Source organism: Wyeomyia smithii, chromosome 3, assembly GCF_029784165.1.
Source record: "Wyeomyia smithii strain HCP4-BCI-WySm-NY-G18 chromosome 3, ASM2978416v1, whole genome shotgun sequence".
NCBI lineage: Eukaryota > Metazoa > Arthropoda > Insecta > Diptera > Culicidae > Wyeomyia > Wyeomyia smithii.
The window spans coordinates 194,814,620-194,834,115 of record NC_073696.1 but is presented as its reverse complement, the minus strand read 5'-3'; the positions used below and the strand labels follow the sequence as shown (position 1 = coordinate 194,834,115).

General features: G+C 38.2%; 2 protein-coding genes across 4 annotated transcripts in view; one reads left to right on the top strand and one right to left on the bottom strand.

Moving 5' to 3' along the window:
• Positions 1–1,866: 1,866 nt before the first annotated feature.
• Positions 1,867–3,685, top strand: LOC129728319 (putative nuclease HARBI1). Of its 2 annotated transcripts, none has more exons than XM_055686753.1 (4): positions 1,867–2,087; positions 2,323–2,761; positions 2,837–2,978; positions 3,036–3,685. In XM_055686753.1, the coding sequence occupies exons 1-4, from the start codon at positions 1,969–1,971 to the stop codon at positions 3,401–3,403; spliced, it is 1,068 nt and encodes a 355-aa protein (XP_055542728.1). In that variant the 5' UTR covers positions 1,867–1,968; the 3' UTR covers positions 3,404–3,685. The 2 variants fall into 2 exon arrangements, with proteins under 2 accessions (XP_055542728.1, XP_055542729.1); XM_055686754.1 differs by lacking the exon at positions 1,867–2,087 and adding an exon at positions 2,101–2,268.
• Positions 3,545–19,496, bottom strand: part of LOC129728318 (MAU2 chromatid cohesion factor homolog) — a 32,068-nt gene continuing 16,116 nt past the window's right edge. Inside the window, exons 2-5 of one of the 2 annotated variants that reach the window (XM_055686752.1) lie at positions 5,268–5,681; positions 4,684–5,209; positions 4,162–4,624; positions 3,545–4,065 (exon numbers count right to left, since the gene is read on the bottom strand). In XM_055686752.1, coding sequence (XP_055542727.1) covers positions 3,609–4,065; positions 4,162–4,624; positions 4,684–5,209; positions 5,268–5,672 — 1,851 coding nt within the window. In that variant the 5' untranslated portion in view covers positions 5,673–5,681 and the 3' untranslated portion in view covers positions 3,545–3,608. Of the gene's footprint in view, positions 4,066–4,161; positions 4,625–4,683; positions 5,210–5,267; positions 5,823–19,496 lie in introns of those variants that run through there. The other variant, XM_055686751.1, reaches the window with a different exon arrangement.

Below are 19,496 nucleotides of genomic sequence, written 5' to 3'. Positions count from 1 at the left end.
GTATTGGTAGACATGCAGGAAAACTGCACTACAGAATGGAATTTTTGTGTAAGAAAGCAGAAAGGAGACTATTCGTACGCAATAATGGAACAAACTCACTCGAATCCGTTTCAAAACTAGAGCCTATACAAATTATGGATGAGATTCCAGCTGTTGAAGATATGGTAAATTTGTAAATTTTATGAATAAACTAAGATTAAACCATTTCAATAGCTTACAGAACTGCAATATTTTATTCCATCTAATCATTCAAAGGAGCGTCTTATGGTTATTTGGAAGGCTACAATTGCATACCGCAATGAGCAGCGCGCTAATGACAATTTTCTACATTTTTTGAGTGATTTTCCAGCTGCTTCATCTTTCAACGGAGAACTGGTAAAACACAATATCCCTAATTAAATGGCAATTCAGAAGTTAAATTAACATTTCTTTTGTTTAATTCTAGCTTCTAGAAGAGTTTACTATTTTAAATCCTAAAGCTAATGATTTTATTAGCACGTGGACTGTTCTACAACCAAAATTGCTTTCTTTTTTTGATGAAATGTACCTTCATATTACTAATCAGTTCGTGCGAAGCTTAGCAATTCTTAAAAACAAAAACCCCACCAGAGGTTCTAGACAAAGTTCGTGACGACGCACGGAAAATTAATCCGTTGCATGGTATTATTGATTATCCAATCGTAAATATTTAAAGGTGTTCAATTTATATTTCTTATGCAACGCTAATTTTTAATTACAGCCTGAATTTGAAATTCCCGCTTGCGAATTCCCACAGATATTTGTAGCAGCAGAACAATTTCAATGTGGAGATTGCTATTTGGTCTGGGATGATTTCGCTATCAACACGGGCCGTGACTTGGAACACAGCTTTATATTGCTGTGTAAAAGTTTCTCAGTTTTCAATGTATTGCCATCCTCTGCCAACAAACTTTTCTATGCATTTTTTAGCGCTGTCATGTTAAAAACAATCCCGCTGAGTACTACTGCTAACAAACTTATGATGATGCTACCGAATATATAATAGTAAATGGATGAAACAAGAAAAATCATAACTGTAAATTTGACATCCGTTATTTATTCCGAAATTTATATTGCCTAAAATCAATCGAGGGTTATTGAATCACTGATACTTGGTATAAAATAGTACGGTGATATAAATAATAAATTGGATTTTGAACTCTAAAACGAAAATTTCGCACAAATGAATACCGTCTTACAGCAAATTAACATGCCGACTCTCGTCATCTTAGTTTTTGCAATTGAACCGAAAAACTCGGCAGCTCTAAAAAATTTCGCCGAAAATAAATCAAACTGTTTTCTCGCCGAAATCCAAACCGAGCACTCGGCTGTTGAAATTTCGGCAAATTAAAACCGAAATCCGGTAAAAATTTCTAAGTGTGTACACACTCAGATTTTATTGCCGAGAATTCAACAGCTGATAAATTCAGCGAAATGTTCTACAAGTTTTCGGCAGAACTTTCAAGAATTTCGGCAAACAAAATGTCAATACATGCTGGTTTACGGTAGATCGACATACTTGCTGAATGTTCGTCGAAATATACTGCTGACATTCGTTTAAAATTTCGCCGAGCTCAATCAGCTGTTGGGAAGTTTGCCGAGATAAATTAAGTGTGTATGCTGCCTTGGCGAGCCCTGCGACTTTGCGCTGCGTCGGTTGACCGAGAAAACAAGTGCAGCGCAACAGAATTTTTCACACACACACACACACGCATAACGGATTGAGTCGAATCAGTCGAATAGACCAAAATTACTCCATACTGACCCTCACTCAGCCTTTCACACTGATTATGAGATTTTTTAGTTAAAAGGAAAACTGGCAGCTCTGTTGAGTGAGGCTGCAACAGTACAGTGATGACATTAAAATCCAACAGTCTCATTGTATTTTGTTTGTTAATATAGCAGCATGCTGAATCGCTTCGTTTAAAGTTTTCAGAAAAAGTCGTTAAAATGAGCATACTTTTGTGGTTTAGTAGTGACAGCGACAGCGAGGAGGATTGCGAGAGCCTTGCAACGGAAAGAAAGATAATAAGAGACCGTTCAAACCCTTTGGACCAACCAGAAAAATCGTAAGCTTCAATGTTCACCCTTATTCTTGTTTACGAAGCGATCGATTCGAATAAGTTTGAGAATGCCTTTCCCGTTTTTGAATGAGCTAAATAAAGGTGTATTCAAATTGATTCAAACGGGAACGGGAATGCGTATTACCGATACCGAACAAATGCGATAGGACCGTAAACATTAATAAACGTGATTATCACAATCATTAAATGTCAACGAAAACTTTACATTCCGTTTTTGTAGGTTTAGAGAATACTTCAAAGTTTCCAAAGAGATCTTTATGTATCTGCTGAATATAATTGAAGATGAAATTACCACAATTAAACATTCCCTTGCGATTCCACCAATTATTATGCTAGCAGCCTCGTTACGATTTTTCGCAGAGGGAAGTTATCAGAAATGCGTAGGTAATGATCGATTCATTGGAATGGCACAACCTACGTTTTCCAAATCGTTAACAACGATTCTTAACATCATTGAACAGGAAGTGTGTCCAAAGACAATTCAGTTTCCTTCTGAGGAACGGGAAATGAGCGAAATAAAGCTCGCCTTTTACAGGAAAACCGGGTTTCCCGGTGTGATAGGCTGTGTCGACAGAATGCATATAAAAATTATTCCACCGGCACATGCTATAGAGCATTTTTTCAACAATAAAAGCTACCATAGCATTAATGCTTTGATGGTAGGTGAAATGGATTACTTTCATTCTTTTTTTTTACAGTAGGTAATATGTCTTATGAGAAACATATAATTTCAGATTTGTGACCACAATTTGACTGTACGCCATATTGACGCCAAAAATCCTGGGTCCTACAGTGATGAATCGATATGGAACAAAAATTCATTGAATAAATTATTAACACAACGTCAAAACAAGCAACAAAATTCCTGGTTATTAGGTATGAATTTGCTTGCTTTAATACGCCTTCATCGTCAGATATTTTCATATATTACAGGAGATGCGAAATATCCCCTGAAGCCCTTCTTAATTACCCCTTTCAAAAATGAAGCAAACATCACAGAACAGCAGTTGCAGTTCAACGAAATCCACTCGAGGGCGAGATCTGTTGCCGAAAAAACGATTGAGATTATTAAAAATACCTTCCGGTGCTTGCTAGGAGAGAAAACGTTACATTATAAACCAGAGAAAGCGACTCAGATAGTGAATGTCTGTGTTGCATTGCACAATCTTCGAATAAAGCACAATATAGGTTCTGATGAACTGGAACTACCAATCGATGCTAAATGTGATATACCAGTCATAGAAAATAATGACGATGATGCTAGTAGTATAAGGAACAATATTATGAAAAATATTGTATAAGCTAACAAACATAAGAAATCACTGATCAGACAGCGCTACTTTACTTTACAAAATCCAAGACCATTACCGAAAAAAGTATAAAGCAATGTTAGTAGTATTTTTTGAGTTCTTTTTTCGGATGAATAAATATCTGTTAACGAATGAGCTCGAACGACAAAATCTATGTAGTTAAGTTGCAATTAGTTTTCATGCGCACATTTTGACTTCATTGATAAACTATCTGCTGTCCTGGTTGTCCGGGGACGCGAACCACCGTAGCAGTCGATTGAATTGGAGCCATCTCCGGTATGTCTTGAGTTAACATTGGCAACGGCGGATCTCCCTGTAACCAGTTAATAAGTGTGTGCTCCGGAAACTTAGTACACTTGAGCTGATCGGCAATCAAATTTTGTGAAAAATTTAAATGATTATTATACGCCTCATTCTCGAGTGCTTGTTCCTTCAGCATTCGGTGTAGATCCTTCAGTATGGCACTACCCCAAAGTTGCACGTGAATGTCAGGAATTTTCGATGCCAACTGCATGGCCGGTGTAACCATGTTCATACTTTCCTTAGAATTTCCGATACTGAGGAAAACATGACTTAGAAGAACTAGTGAGCAAGAAGTGAGGCGATTCAGATCTTCAGCATTCGCCATCTTTAAAGTTTCTCGGAGGAAGCGTCTGAAATTATATTTTGTCACATAAAATAGAAATTTGGTGCTTGATTTGTAAATTCTAAATTTAACAATCACAAATATATAATGCCACTTCACTTACTTTGCCTCATGAAAGCTGCTCTTGTGAAATGCATTTAAACCCTGAACATAGTAGAAACTTCCCATCAGTGCTTGGCTGTTTGAACATTGTGAATTCTCCTGCTGTACCGTTTCTAGTATCTGCCGTAAGTCTTGCTCTCGTTTCATACGCAGATAGACAATTGCTAAATTCAAATTAGCAAACAGTTTCAAGTCTCGCTCATTGGAGTCTGCAATGCAGCTCACAAATTGTCGCTCCGCATGGTCAAACAAACTGGCCGACATTGCGTACAAACCGAGCAAGCAATGCAACTGGGCCGAATGTTTCTTGAGCAAGAACTTATTGTGCGACGATAGACAAACATCTTTAGCGAGAGCAATCTCCTTAATCGCCAACGACTTGTTGCCCATCACCAGCCTACACATGATGATATGCTCAAGAAGAATAATTTGAAACACCGCAAGTATAGGTTTGTTTTCCTGAGCTGAAAAGAGAAGCAAGTAATTCATGGAAACAATTGCTTTTTTTTTTATGTACACTTACATTTTAATTTTTCGATCTGAGTCAGTGCTTTTTCAGTGTATTTTTGTGCTTTGTCCATATAGCCGGCCATCATCGAGTGAGAAACGGTAACCAAGTATACCAAGACATACAGCTGTTCTTTTGGTAACCACATGAACATTTCAGTACTGTTCTGACCGAAGATTTGTTCATCGGTTGGCCAATTGGGAGCCATTATAGTTTGAATACTCTGCTGCAGCTGTTTCAAGCTGGTCTTAACTGTTTTCACCTGTCCCAACTGCAAGTAGTGGCAGACCTGCAGCACGAAGAAGAACACTTTCAAATATTCCTTTAGGTGTATGTTCTGAATCGCATTGTCAATAATTGTTCCGGCTTGGTTCAAAATAGCAAGAACATCGCTGTTTTTGCGTTCGATCATCATTATCATCGCTCGACTGAGTAGAAACAATGACTTCAAGTAAGTTGCATTAGATTCATCGGTAGACTCCACTCCAACCGCGAGCAGCTCCGAAGCCAAAGCGTATTCCTTGTCCGTAGCATGGGTTTGCTGTGGCAAATAAAATGTTTAAATAATCGCGTCAGTAAAATATCCTTGTTGAACTCACCGCCAATTGAAACAGCAATTTACAGTGCCAGTAAACGTTATGCTGCGAGAGTTCGATAGCTTTACGCAATACCGGCTTTGCTAAAGCGCTCTGCTCCTGCTGCTGATAAAGCTGAGCCAACAGACTCGCCGTGTCGAATTTAACATCGTCGAAATTATTGATATTTTCAGAGAGCATCCACGCCTGCTCCAGATGATTCCGAGCCAATTCGATATTCTTCGTGTATGCCATAAGAATCTGCCCCAGCTGCAAATGCGTTCGGGCTTCCACTTTAAGCGGTGGCTTGAAGGTAAACAACGCCTGCAAACATTGGATGCACTTTTTGATGTTCGGTGGTGTAGCGGTTCGAAAGTATTCTGCTAATCCAAGCAGAGATATGTAACAGGCATCTTGCGATGATGTCATTGTTAGCGCCTTTTAAGAGAAAAATTTAAACCGAAAAAGAAATCACTCCATTAAACGACAAAATTTGTTTACTGAAATTTGTTCCGTTTCTCTATAATATGACGTTGCGGTTGCGCGAGAACTGTGTTGCCAGCTTTCATGTTGCACATCACTAATTATGTACGCTGAAAGTGTACTGCACATTTTTTAAGTTGAAAGTTAAGATGCCCCCATTGAAATCAGAGTCTATGTGTATATAGAGTCGCGCGAAGAGAAGATCTATCGTTTCGGCAACACAGTTTTTGTGTCGTTTTGTTGCCAAGAAATATACAGTTCTGTTTTTCACCATGCATAAGCGAATATCATTTTTTGAAATTCTTCACAAGGTACACAGTTTTGAAAGATTACACCGGTGATGTTTTGTTAAATTTAAGTGAACCAGTGTACTGGTTTAATGTTGGATTAAAATGTGTAAGTAAAACTTCGGAAAAACACATGTTCTTTATTACGCTCAATTAGAACACTTTTCATCCACTCCTAACATTATCACCTTGTTTATTTACATTGCTCGATTGGTACCCTCGTTTGACACTGATTTGGTTCCTTTGGTTTCGTCTTTGCGGGACTCTTATTATAAACATAGACTCTGATTGAAATAAGGCATCATGAAAAAAAGTACCATCGCAGACAGACGTCCAAGCTGAGTTCCAAACTTGTGTAAAGATTTTTGTAGTAGTAATTTGTAACCAGATAGCGCTACCCCAGCCAGCCTCATACACCAGCGAAAAAAAAATGTACTGTAGCGATAAGGTCACAAGGCGGCGCTAGTATACAAGTGATTTAAAACGCAATTCTCTTTGAAAATTTGCATGGAATTTACGATCAATTTTGTTCTTGCTTGGACGTCTGTCTGTGGTACCATGTATTCTGGGGTGAGAACAGGAAATGCCCAACAAACACGTTGATTTACAGTTTGTAAAGCTGCTATTAAACGGATTTCAGCTGAGCAAAAGCTCAATACGCTGTTACACAAAAAAACTGCTTGTTGGTTGGACAATGTTTTTCATTGTAACCATAATAAACATGGTATAGTGGAATTTCGATTTTATCAAAGTCAAAAAACACTTTCCGGTAAATCTAGCGAAACTTTGGATTCGAGGAAATAATGGAGGTTAGTATTTTTTTGACGTAGGACTACGTCTAACCGCACTATATTGAGATACATTCTGCGGAAACTAAAACCAAAGTGTAATGTTGGAATGAAAGATTTCAAATGGTAATTCTGATGTACCCACATGATGGATTACAATAATCAATATGTCGTTGCATTGATAAAATGATGGACAATTTTGCGATTCTTCAGTTATCATTATCATTTCATTGTTAAACGATTAAAATTTCATAAAAGTTTCCAATAAAAGGTCCAATTTTCACAAACAATGTACCAAACACATGCGAGCACGCCTAGCACAGACTTCATGAGTAGACACTAACTGCCTGTTGTGATATCCTGTATAGCAGTGGCAAAAAAAAATTGACAGAATCTCTGCGTCCCAATAGGTCAACTAATGTTCGCTTCCATGTAGGGACGGGCGAACGGCTCACGAGCCGTTCATATGAACCGGTTCTTAGAAAAGAGCGAAAGAACGAACGGCTCACGAAAAACAGCCACGGTTCTTTGAGCGCACCAGAACTGATGGGTTCGTGCGAACCAGAAGTTTACCGAAAAAACACGAACTGTCAACGCTCGTGAATCATTGTGAACCATGAGCCGTTCATGTGAGTCGGTTCGGAACGGTGAGTGAGCGGTTCAGAGCCGCTCTTGCAAAAGAGCCGTTTCGCCCACCTCTACTTCCATTAGCATAGACTATTTTGATGTCTTGAAGGTGAAGCTTTTTCGGAAAGATCTCCAGTATCAGACAGTTTTACGTTCTGCTGTTAGAATGTTATTAAAACTGATATCTTGAAGGAAAACATGCTGGCACAGGCAACAGTACTGCACCGAGCAATGTATGAATAGAACACTGGTCTTTCGTCGTCTATCAGTGCAGTAGAACTCGATATTCATTCAAGCCAAGTGAAGACTACATTGCCGCTGTCGACGCACAGTGGGGCGTGTTGGGTTAACGGGTAGGTATCGTTTTGCGATCTGGAACACAATCGAATTGCCGTTTGAATTGACTTCTTCTTTTTCTTCTTGTTTCGTATAGTAGCAAATATCAGAATTCAATATCATTATTCGAGTGCCGCAAAATACGCTGCGCCACCGGGGACAACAAAATTCTGTTCGTGTCGGTAGAGGCAGATAGCAAAGTATATAAATTAGGTTCATTTTACAGATAAAATGCGTTGTATATTTTCCAACTCTACACTCTGTTTTTCTCATGTCCATTTTAAATTTTCTGTGAATATACATTTTTGTTTGAAAACTGTAACTCTAACTGTACCTGCAGGAAAATTTTACTATGTGACATCTTTGCCGCTTGGTGATCGGAGAGTGAGCCATTCTTCACAAGACAACTAAATATTGTTTAATTTCTACTAAATCGTACTCAATTTAGGTCTGTATAGAAGCTTGTCTGTTCGCGTATCGAAGAAAATTGACTGTATTAGAATGAATGGTATTTATCAATGGTAAAGAGAATATATTTTGCTGCAAATAAATAATCAAAACAGTGATGCCACATTTTCATCTGTATTTTGGAGCACAAAAAAATCTTATCACCTTGGTAAAATTTGAAAAAATCTGTAAAATAAAATCTGCATATGTACTGGACATATCCTTCTCGAAAAAAAAATGCAATATAGCTTGTTTAACATTTTTTCCGCGAATTCATTCATGCACACGTTTATGCGTAGCATATGAATATAATTAAACTGTCGACACGCTTCACCGCATTTGAGTTAATTTATATTTTTCAACTATATAAAGAAGTTTAATTTACGACCCCATGAAAACCAAAAAAATCTGTATAAATCTGTATTATTTCCAGGAAATCTGTAATCTGTATGAAAAATACGCAAAAAATCTGTATAAATGCAGATAAATCTGTATATGTGGCATCACTGAATCAAAATACAGACGATTTTGCCGAAGACGACACGGCAGAATTTTCCTGTTGCCAAGATTGAACCATGTCAAAAATAAACGATTCTCTTTTCATGTCTTTTTATAGATATTTCCACCACTGAACTAGTTTTAGTTCCAAGTCGTTTGAGGTGTCGCTTTATGAATTAAGGCTGACGACCTAGATACTTGATATTACTACCCGAGTAATTAGGGGCTTCCCGATCAAACAATTATAACAAACGGGTATCACAAATATATCTGAACTTAATAGAAATAACAAAGCCTGCAATATTCTTGATATGCCAGAATGATAAAAAGTACAGAATTATATCAAATTCTGTTATCATACACTTGAATGTTCAAAAGTGTGTTTTTCTAAAGCATATTTATAACAGAATTTATTATTAAATTGACAAAATTTCTAACTAATTCTGATCTTTTTCTGCCAAAAACCTTACAAAACTTGCAATAATTTGTTATAATTTAATTTTGATTTTGAATTTAATTTTGATGTAATTTTGATAGAAATTTTGATATTTTAACTATTAACGAGACCAAGTTTAGAACACAAGTTGATGCAAAACAGTGCGTACTAATATATCAAGATTTGTTATAATCCTGATATTTTTGACTGATCGGGTAGTGTACATTCTAACTAATTCTGATCTTTTTCTGCCAAAAACCTTACAAAACTTGCTATAATTTGTTATAATCAGTAAGTAATTTTGATAGAAATTTTGATATTTTAACTATTAACGAGACCAAGTTTAGAACACAAGTTGATGCAAAACAGTGCGTACTAATATATCAAGATTTGTTATAATCCTGATATTTTTGGCTGATCGGGTTAGTACTGCTCCGGTCATATTCCAGGAACCGTTGAGCTTAATTGGTTAATAATCAAGAAAACTAAGAAATGTGATTAGACATAATCGCTCGTTTTTGGCACATTTGAGCCAAAATCGAACCGTGCCAAAAGTAAAACGAGCTCAAATCAAACAGAGCCTCAAAGGGAAATATAAAACTATTGTAGTCCTACGTCAACTATGCGGTCGTGTCTTGAATACCACCTTCCTACTATTTTTTTTTGCAGAGTTGTGAAATCTAACGCAAAATACTAATTTTTATCATTTCAACGTTGAATTTACGTGAGGATGTTTTTTTGACCGTGATAAAATCACAGACAAACAGACGTACCACAAAATTTATTTTAGTGGATCAAAATAACGGTCAATTCAAATGAGTTTCAGTTATGCGAAATATTCCCGCCGCAGCGGTGCTGGCGGTAATGTGCTTTTTCTCTTTGAACCCAGTTGACAGTTGTCACGTGCCGTGCTGCCAGAAACAGTAAAACAGTTGAAAGTTTATCTTTTGCGAAATATGTCCAGTAGGTGTCGACCAAGTTAATCGTAACCGCATTTTTTTAGAATGTTGTGTGGAGTGGTACGTCTGTTTGTCTGTGATAAAATCTAAATTCCACTGTATTTTTGCTATGAGCTTCCAATTATTACCACGTTTCAACGGTTTTTGTTTTGAATCCACCAATGACAATAATTTTACCACGAAAAACATTGTCAATGACTTATGAATATATGCACGCTCGTAAATAATAACTCATAAACTGAGCAACTCTGACTCAGTTTAGAACGATGTTCGTAGACGTCAAAAAATGAGTAGAAGTCCTTTTTGATTTTGAGTAACTTTGACTCACTTTTTGGGTTCCCTTCATATAACTTCTTTCTGAGTAACGTCACATATAACGACGTCCATTTTGAAAGTTGATTATGATGTGCTTCAGTTTGTAACATATGTTTTTTAATAGTATGCGCCTCAGAAGGCATCATAACTGTTTACTATTATTACATGGTAAAATTATTGATGAATATGTGGTGTCGTTTGTTGGTCGTGGCGGATTTCTAGCCAGTAATGAAACTGAACTGTACCCAAAAAATGAGTAATGTCGTACTCAAATTTTGAGTAATAATGACTCAATTTTAAAGACGCCTAGTGTTACTCAGTTTTGAGTATTTGGGGAGTTACTCAATTTTAGAGTTGTTCCACTTTTTACGAAAATGCGTCAAATGTTACTCATTTTAGAGTTATTACTTACGAGCGTGTGGGGAAAATACCTGAAGAATTACTGTCATTGTAGAGATTTGGAGCGATTTTTATTCTTCCTTTAAAAATCGAAGGACAAAGATATAAAACTTTAAAAAATCGCGTTCCGCTCAGAAAATTACACTCTTTTAGCTGATATATAAAAATCAGAAATCTGCGAATAGCTAAATAACTTAATTCATCCAACGAAATAAATTTTACTGTTTATCCAGTAAAGCAAAATTTCATTCAACTGACAGCACTTAACTGTAATTTCAGCAAACTCGAATTCAATTACTGAATAATCAACAATGAAATTTTGCTGTACATTTAGCAAAGCAAAGTATATTCTGCTGATTGACCAGTTAAGGCTTTAATACACTCTTTGACCAAGCGTCAAATATTTGTCACTTTTTGACAGATTTAAATTTGGTCAAAGATGATTGTTTGTCACTCTTCAATTTTTACATGGGGCAAACACGGGTAAACAACAACCATGATGTCGAATGAATTTGACCATTATGTCAGAAGGTCATATATTTGACCCTTGGACAAAGAGTGTAATACGAGCTTTAGAGCGAATTTCTTTATTCCACTGCGGCGAGCAAAGCCGAGCAATAAAACAACGACATCGCGATTTACGACGCAAGTAAGAAAGAGATGCCGAGAACTCAACGGCTGAAAAATTTAGCAAAATATTCTACAAGTTTTCGGCAAAATTTTCAAGAACTTCGGCAAACAAAACCGTATATCGATATATTTGCTGAATGTTCGTCGAAAAACTTCGCCAGGCTCGATCAGCTATTGGGAAGTTTGCTGAGAAAAATTGAGTGTGCAGATATATGTTTACGAACTAAGCATGTGCGGTAGTGGGTTGAAGCTGACAAATTTTACAGTGCGCAGCAATGAGCCTAAAAGAGAGGTGAGGAGGAGAGTGCATTTTCCTAGTATTAGTAAATGCTTCAAATGTAAACAACTAGACGAACTCAATGGCAAACTCAAATAGCTACGTCACTATTTGGCATCATCTCTGGGCAGAAGGGGGCAAGCAGAGGGGCGCGTGCAAGTGTTAGTAGGTTTTCTCCTCACCTCTCTTTTATACTCATTAAGTGCGCAGCACGCCAGGTCAAAACTGGGTCAAAATCGAGCGAATAGAAAAGGGGTTTGACCCAAGTATAAATGACAGTTCTAGAAGGTATGCTACATTTTTGTCTATCCACGCACACGAACAAATCACATTATGAAAATTTTCGCATTTTGTATGGAATTCGGAACATTTTTGGGAATTTCTCGTTTTATATTGTTTTATATTTGACTAGCTGACCCGGCATACTTCGTCCCGCCTATTTTTGTGTTTAATTTATTAATTTTAAACATCCCAAATCTATCGATTTCTTGCGATTTGTTTATATCGTTGGAAATGACTGGTTTTATCGGAATGACAACAACCTCGAATTTAGCCGTTAGTACATACCCTCTATTCCGGAAATGCTCATATTGGGTGGTATTCAGTTATTCAGTTATTTCGTTTTCCAGAAACTGAAAGCGGTCATTTTTGAATTCAAAATGATGTCCAGGGTCAATACTTGGCTTCTATACATTATTTCGATTACGGATTCAGAAACCGGAAGTCACACTTTTTATTTATTCTCTTTCCCATTTGTGTATATACATAACTGATCTATCTTTCATTCTTTTTATACATACATATATTCATTTTTTTTACCTTGTATACATTAGTATATTACATATTCTTATACTTAATACATTGCGCAGCCGTTGAATGGCGGTTGGGGGTCTGGCTACCCCACCGGACCTTTCATCCTCCTCAGAGGCTGAAGAGTCCGGCATGGACTTTGCCGAGATTCCCATAACTGACAACAACGCTTTCTTCAACGTAGTAAAGAAGCGTAAAAGGCCTCGTAAAACTGCCCCGATTGTCCCATCCACTAATGATGTGCCAATACGGGTCAAAAAGTACCAGGTGAACCAACCCGGTCTTCGTTGGGTCGTGTTTTTCCGACCCAAAAATAAACCTCTCAGAGTTATGCAGATATGCAAAACTCTGAAGAAAGATTACGCCAGCTTGACAGAGATTTTTAAAGTCAAAACGGACAAGCTGAAGGCAACCTTTTCCGATCCTCGACAAGCAAATGATGTCGTCCAGGATCCAAATTTCAACATTGAGTACCACGTTTATATACCGGCACGCGTTGTTGAAATATAAGGTGTCATTACCGAGGCTGACCTTACTGAAGAAGACGTTATGAAAGGTGTTGGATGTTTTAAAAATCCATCCCTTCCCGAAATAAAGATCCTTGAATGCAGGAGAATGTATTCCAAGGATAATACGGGCAAATATTCCCCAAATGACTCGTGGAGGTCAACCACATAAAACAGAAGCGTGCCCAACATATAAATCACGCTCAGAAGCGTTGAAAAAAGCGACCAAGCAACGCTGTAAGCAGTCATTTGCACAGATGCTAAAGACTGCCTTACAGCAAGAGGAAAATCCATATTCCAGCTTGGAAAATGACGAATCCAATGATGATAAAGAGACATATCAACCGCTTCCGTCAAGCGGAGCAGTGCGAAAACGGCCCAACGCGTCATCTCCTAAACTTCCTAGAGAGGAGCAGAAAAAGACGCTTACAGACACTCCAAGAGGAACCCCTCCTAAGCAAAACAACACAAAATCGTCACCTCCAGGATTCAAACTTAATCCCGAGGCTGACAATTTCGAAAAAGAGTTTCCCAAACTACCAGGAAAACAATCTGCTTCCTCCACGAAACAGTCATCGGAATCTGAAATACCGACCACTGATGGGCGAATTTCATTCAAATTGATCGTTGAATGGATATTTACCACTTTTGGTCTATCTGATTCCCTCAAAAGTATGATTTCGGCTTGGCTTCCAACAATTTGCATGTTGGGTAAGCAACTAAGCACCAAATGGCCCCTCCTCGCGTTCGTATCCTTCGATGTCTAAATCAGACAACAGAAGTGACGAATCGACAACAAGGATCATACAATGGAACTGTAGAAGTTTGATTCCCAAATTAGATAAATTTAAACTTCTGGTTCACGATAGCAAATGCGATATTTTCGCGCTATCTGAAACATGGTTATCAACTGATAGGACACTAGCCGTACCAGACTTCAATATCATCCGTTTAGACCGAGGAAACTCTTATGGCGGAGTGCTCCTTGGTATCAAAAAATGCTACACATTCTTCCGTATTCCTCTCCCAGTAATTGACGGTATTGAAATTGTTGCTTGCCATATAACAATTGCTGGTGAGAGCCTCACTGTCGCATCAGTTTACATTCCGCATAGAGCTACTATTAACCGGTTGCAGCTGACACAAATAGCTGAACTGCTTCCGACTCCACGCCTTATCCTGGGAGATTTCAACTCTCACGGTACGGCGTGGGGAGCACCCAGGGATGACAGCCGTGCTGTTCTCATTGAAAGTTTGTTGGACGACTTCGATCTGACCTTATTGAACATACCTGGGTTAGCTACGAGAAAAGCAAGGCCTTCAATACGAGAGAGCACATTAGACTTGTCGATGTGCTCCTCCTCAACAGCTTTGGACTGCAAATGGGAGATTATTCAAGATCCCCACGGTAGCGACCATTTGCCAACCAGTATTTCGATTATGAGCAGGCTCCATTCTGCTACTACAGTCGAAGTAGAGTATGATCTTACCCGGAATATTGATTGGGGAAAATTCTCGAACAAAATATCCCAGGGTCTCGAAACAAACGAAGATCTTTCCCCATCTGACGAATACAACTTTCTTGCAACATTAGTGCTAGATAGCGCGTTGCGATCTCAGACGAGGCCCGCCCCTGAGAACAAGTTGAAAATTCGTCCCAACAAACAATGGTGGGACAAAGATTGCACCGAGATGAAAAAAGCTCTGAAAGCATCATACTTAGCATTCAGGAATGGTGGCTCAATTGAGCTTTATGATCAGTTTAGAGAGCTGGAACTAAAGCAAGCTCAACTGCACAAACTGAAAAAAAGATTGTACTGGCAAAATTTCATAAGCACGTTACCCAGAGATGCTTCTATGAGCTATCTCTGGAATACGGCTCGAAAAAGCGCAATAGGTCCGACAACAATGAGGCTATGGAATACTCTGAACGTTGGATCTATGATTTCGCGAAAAAGGTATGTCCAGATGCAGTCCCATCACAGCAAAAATTCAGTGACACAACGGCGATTGAAGAACCAGAATTTTCAATGATGGAATTCTCGATTGCCCTCGCGTCTTGCAAGAACAAGGCTCCAGGACCGGACAGGATCAAATTTAATTTGATGAAAAACCTGCCGGATTCAGCCAAGATACGATTTCTTAAACTGTTTAATAAACTTATCAGGAACAATATGGTCCCGACAGCTTGGAGACAGGTTAAGATTATCGCAATCAAAAAGCCAGACAAACCTGCTGCAGATCATCGCTCGTACAGGCCGATTGCAATGCTCTCATGCATACGCAAACTGCTGGAAAAAATGATCCTACGTAGGCTCGATAACTGGGCAGAAGCTACTAACCAACTATCAGAGACCCAATTCGGCTTTCGTAGGGGCAAGGGCCCTAACGATTGCCTAGCTTTACTAGCCACAGAAGCGAAAATGGCTCTTGGTAGCAAACAACAAATGACGTCGGTTTTCCTGGATATCACAGGTGCATTTGATTCAGCTTCAATCGAAATTCTTTCCGAGAAACTGCATCAAAGAGGATTCTCCCCTATATTGACAAACTTTTTGATCAACCTGCTGTCTGAAAAGCATTTACTTTTCAACCACGGTTCATCAACAGTAACACGAACGAGCTACATGGGTCTCCCCCAAGGCTCCTGTCTGAGTCCGCTGTTGTACAACTTCTACATCAGTGACATCGACACATGCTTGACGGACGGCTGCACAATGCGCCAGTTAGCTGACGACTGCGTAGTATCAGTCACGGCGTCCCTGGCTGTAGACATGAAAAACAGCCTACAAAATACGCTAGATAATCTGACCAGTTGGGCCAGTTGCCTTGGGATTGAGTTCTCGCTTGAAAAAACGGAGATGGTAGTCTTTTCAAACAAGCGACCACCACCCCGTTTGGAGCTAGTTTGCTAGCTAGCAAACTGGCAGGAAAAATGGGATAAAGACGATCTTGGGCGATGGATGCACTCGATTTCGCCCAAAGTGTCTACAAAAGCTTGGTTCAAAGGGTTAGATTTAACTCGAGATTTCATTCGAGCTATTTCGCGGCTAATGTCCAATCACTATGTTGCAAACGCACACCTTTATCGAATAAACTTAGTCGATAGTAATCTGTGCGAATGTGGAGGGTACGAAGATATTGATCATATAGTCTTCGTATGCCCTAAGTACCACAGAGCAAGGACCAAGCTTATTGATTCTCTCCGAAAAAAGAAAGTGACATTTACAATGCAAGTACGGGATGCGCTTGCTAGCCGCAACCCCGCGCTTGTAAAACCTATTTATGACTTTTTAAGAGATATCAAGTATCGAATTTGATTATCTCCTTGCTTCTTCTTCTTATTTTTCCAACACAACCTCCATCAAAAAGTTTCACACTAATTCTGTTCCTTTTCTTCTTTTTTTATTGATCTTTTTAGAGACACATGAATCATCGCTTCTTTCTGAGAGACATGATCCACCGAACATAGATATAAGTTTTGATTTCTAAGAGATAAGGAACCATCACACCTCAGCGAATAGTATTAAGAATTGATACAGAGAAAAACTTTAATTGTTATTGTTATTGTTAGCCGTAGGTTTAAATGATATGTATTTTTAAATTGTATTTATAAGAGAGAAAAGATGAGAGGGTTTTTATGCCTGTTTGAGGAGGAGCAGTCGGGATACAGGCTCTACTCAAGCTGGCTTTTCCCTACTCCAAAAGATATTCGGCCCCGTTATGCTTTGCGGTTGGGCCTAAATAAATATTAGAGTTTAAAAAAAAAAATTTCTTCTTGTTTTTCTCACTTCTCCGGACTTTTTCTAGAGAGCACAATGAAAAATATTCGGCAAAACACTAAACTCCTGTTGCAAAATCAAGGGGAAAATTGCCTGTTTATGAAGAAAAGCTTGATTTCACGTTACCACGAACAACTAAATAAACAACATAATAATAAAAAGAAATACCTTCACTGCATATTCGACTATTGGGAGAGATTTTCAAATTTGGAATATCTTTTTCTGATTTTACGCATATTTTTAGCCACTGTCGATAAGGTTCTGCATCTTTGGGAAATCGATAAAAATTTACGACCAAACGATTGGCACTCCATCCAAATTCTGTTTTGCTTTTATTTGTCGCAACCAAAACATAATTGCAGGGGGAATCTATCTGTCAAATATCGTGTAACCGTGACCAGCATATTTGGCAACAAGGCGTCCGGTTGTTTTGGTTTTTGTCGTTTTGATTGAAGTTAAATTCAGTAGAATTGTAACGTTCTTTTTTAACCAAACACTAGAAATCGCGGAAAACTTTTATTCATACTGCGTTGCGTAGTGAAATTTGGTGGCAGCAGCCTGCAATTAGCTGAAAATCGTGAACTTTCCTCGCCACACAGGAAATCTTTTAAACGTCATGGACCAACAAACTTCATGGACCAGAGTTGATCTGCGATAACGCACACATATATGAATTTTGACAGCAGTAAATCCCCCCTGCATAATTGTGTCCACAATATTTCACTTTTACTTACTCAATGATTGGGTCAAACACCAGCTGTTTAGCAACACGGCAAGCTAAACCCTTTTGGAATATTGTCACACACGCGTGCTGTCAAAATCAGCCAATCACGTTTGGAGCAAAAAAACCTGGAGCAAACCGAGGTATCATTTTGGCCAGGGATACCAAATGTGCAGATTTGTCTGCAATACGCAGATTTTTGGAGTCCGTGTGCAGATTTTTATTGATTTGCAGATATTTGCAGTTTTTCCACGGTTTCTGCAGATTTTTGTCAGAGTCTCCTTATATTTGCGCAGATTTTTTTTAAATGTGTGCAGATTTTTACAGACTTTTGCCTGCGCGAGCGAATTTTTTTCGAGATTTTTTTGAGATTTCGAGCACATTTTTCCGGTTTTTCGAGCAGTTGCAGACATTTTTCAAAAACATCTGGCATCTCTGATCTTGGCCACTCTTCTCTTAGGTCAAACAAGGTGAGCTGGTGGAATAAAGAAATTCGCTATTAGAAAAAGTGAACCATGTTTCCCTCGGGCAACACCTTTTACCCACCCACAGCATCATAATGAATTACTGTTGAACTATAGATGTACATATACCCTCAAAATATTTTTCCCGTAATAGTTAAACCAGAAAAGTTATGTGATTATTTCCCACTGTCATTTTTACGTAGATTTCACGTGATTGTCATTTGGGTTTATCATAATCTGGTGAGATGACTTAAGGCGCGTTAATTTGACAGAAAATGTATGGGCTAACTGTCAAATTGCCGCAAACGCAGCCGCAACGTATCTGTTGTGTTTAGGCCTTTATCGTGTGAATTTTATTCAGTAGACATATGCATTTCATGTGAGTTTCACGTAGAATTCAACTACCGTGAAGTGGAAAACATTTGATTGACTGATAGCTACTACGTTTTATACAACGTATAATTTTCAATCGTGGTTTCCCAAATTCTTAAGTGATAGGAAAGAGTTATTAGAATTTTTTGAGATATGTTGCTTGATAAATCGCACGGGCATGCAAAACCACCATTTAGAAATGGATTAAAGATATAAAAGCTGACGAATATTAAGACATTCACCGGCGATAATTACTGTTAGGCGCAACTGTTTATGTTCAGGTAACCCCTGGACCTTTGAATGGAATCTGTGTAGAAGGCGTAAGCTTTAGACTCGATGTCGAATTCTTACAGTTTTTTTCAATCTCACCTGTTGGCAAGCCATCGAGAATTTCTATTTCATGTTCAGAGACTGAATTAGACAACAGCTTCGCCATTTTGATTTCTGTATATTTTTGCAATGAGAGTTAACGCGATACATCATTCTGTTTGACGTTGCCAAGTTCACGTAGATACTACGTGATAAAACTTCCCGAAAAATAAATTACTATGTATTTTGCGGTGGGAACAGTGAACGGACAATGTTTTTTATTGTAACCATAAAAAACAAGGTATTTTTACTGTAAGCTTGCAAACGATTGTTGTCATTACCATGCATTAACAACGTTTTTTGTTGTTGAATCTACCACCGACAATAATTTTACCATGAAAAACATTGTCAGTGACTTGTTAATGTATGGGAAAAATGCCTGAAAAAAATGCTGTTAAGGTACATAACGACCCCCCTTTTTCATGGTAAAAATGGCAAAAACGATATTTTTTATTGTACTGAACAATGATATTTAATGTAAAATTGATGTATTTACGATGAAAAACATAATCAAATTATGGGTAAACTATGTACAATTACAGCAACGTTCAAGGTTCTTTTAATGTTATTTTTTTTCGGGTTAGTACGCATGTGATTTTCACATAGATGTTATGTTTGTCACATAAATCATGCAAACTAAAGCCTGTATTACACTCTTTGACCAATGGCAAAAACATCATATCAATAAGACTGGGAACTCTGCATGAGATTGAGCACTAGTTTTGGCAGCGCAGTCTTTTGAGTAAA

Coding starts and splice junctions, on each gene's coding strand:
- LOC129728319 (XM_055686753.1), top strand. CDS start 1,969: ATGAGCATACTTTTGTGGTTTAGTAGTGACAGCGACAGCGAGGAGGAT. Junction 2,762..2,836: donor ATAGCATTAATGCTTTGATG/GTAGGTGAAATG, acceptor ATATAATTTCAG/ATTTGTGACCACAATTTGAC. Junction 2,979..3,035: donor ACAAAATTCCTGGTTATTAG/GTATGAATTTGC, acceptor CATATATTACAG/GAGATGCGAAATATCCCCTG.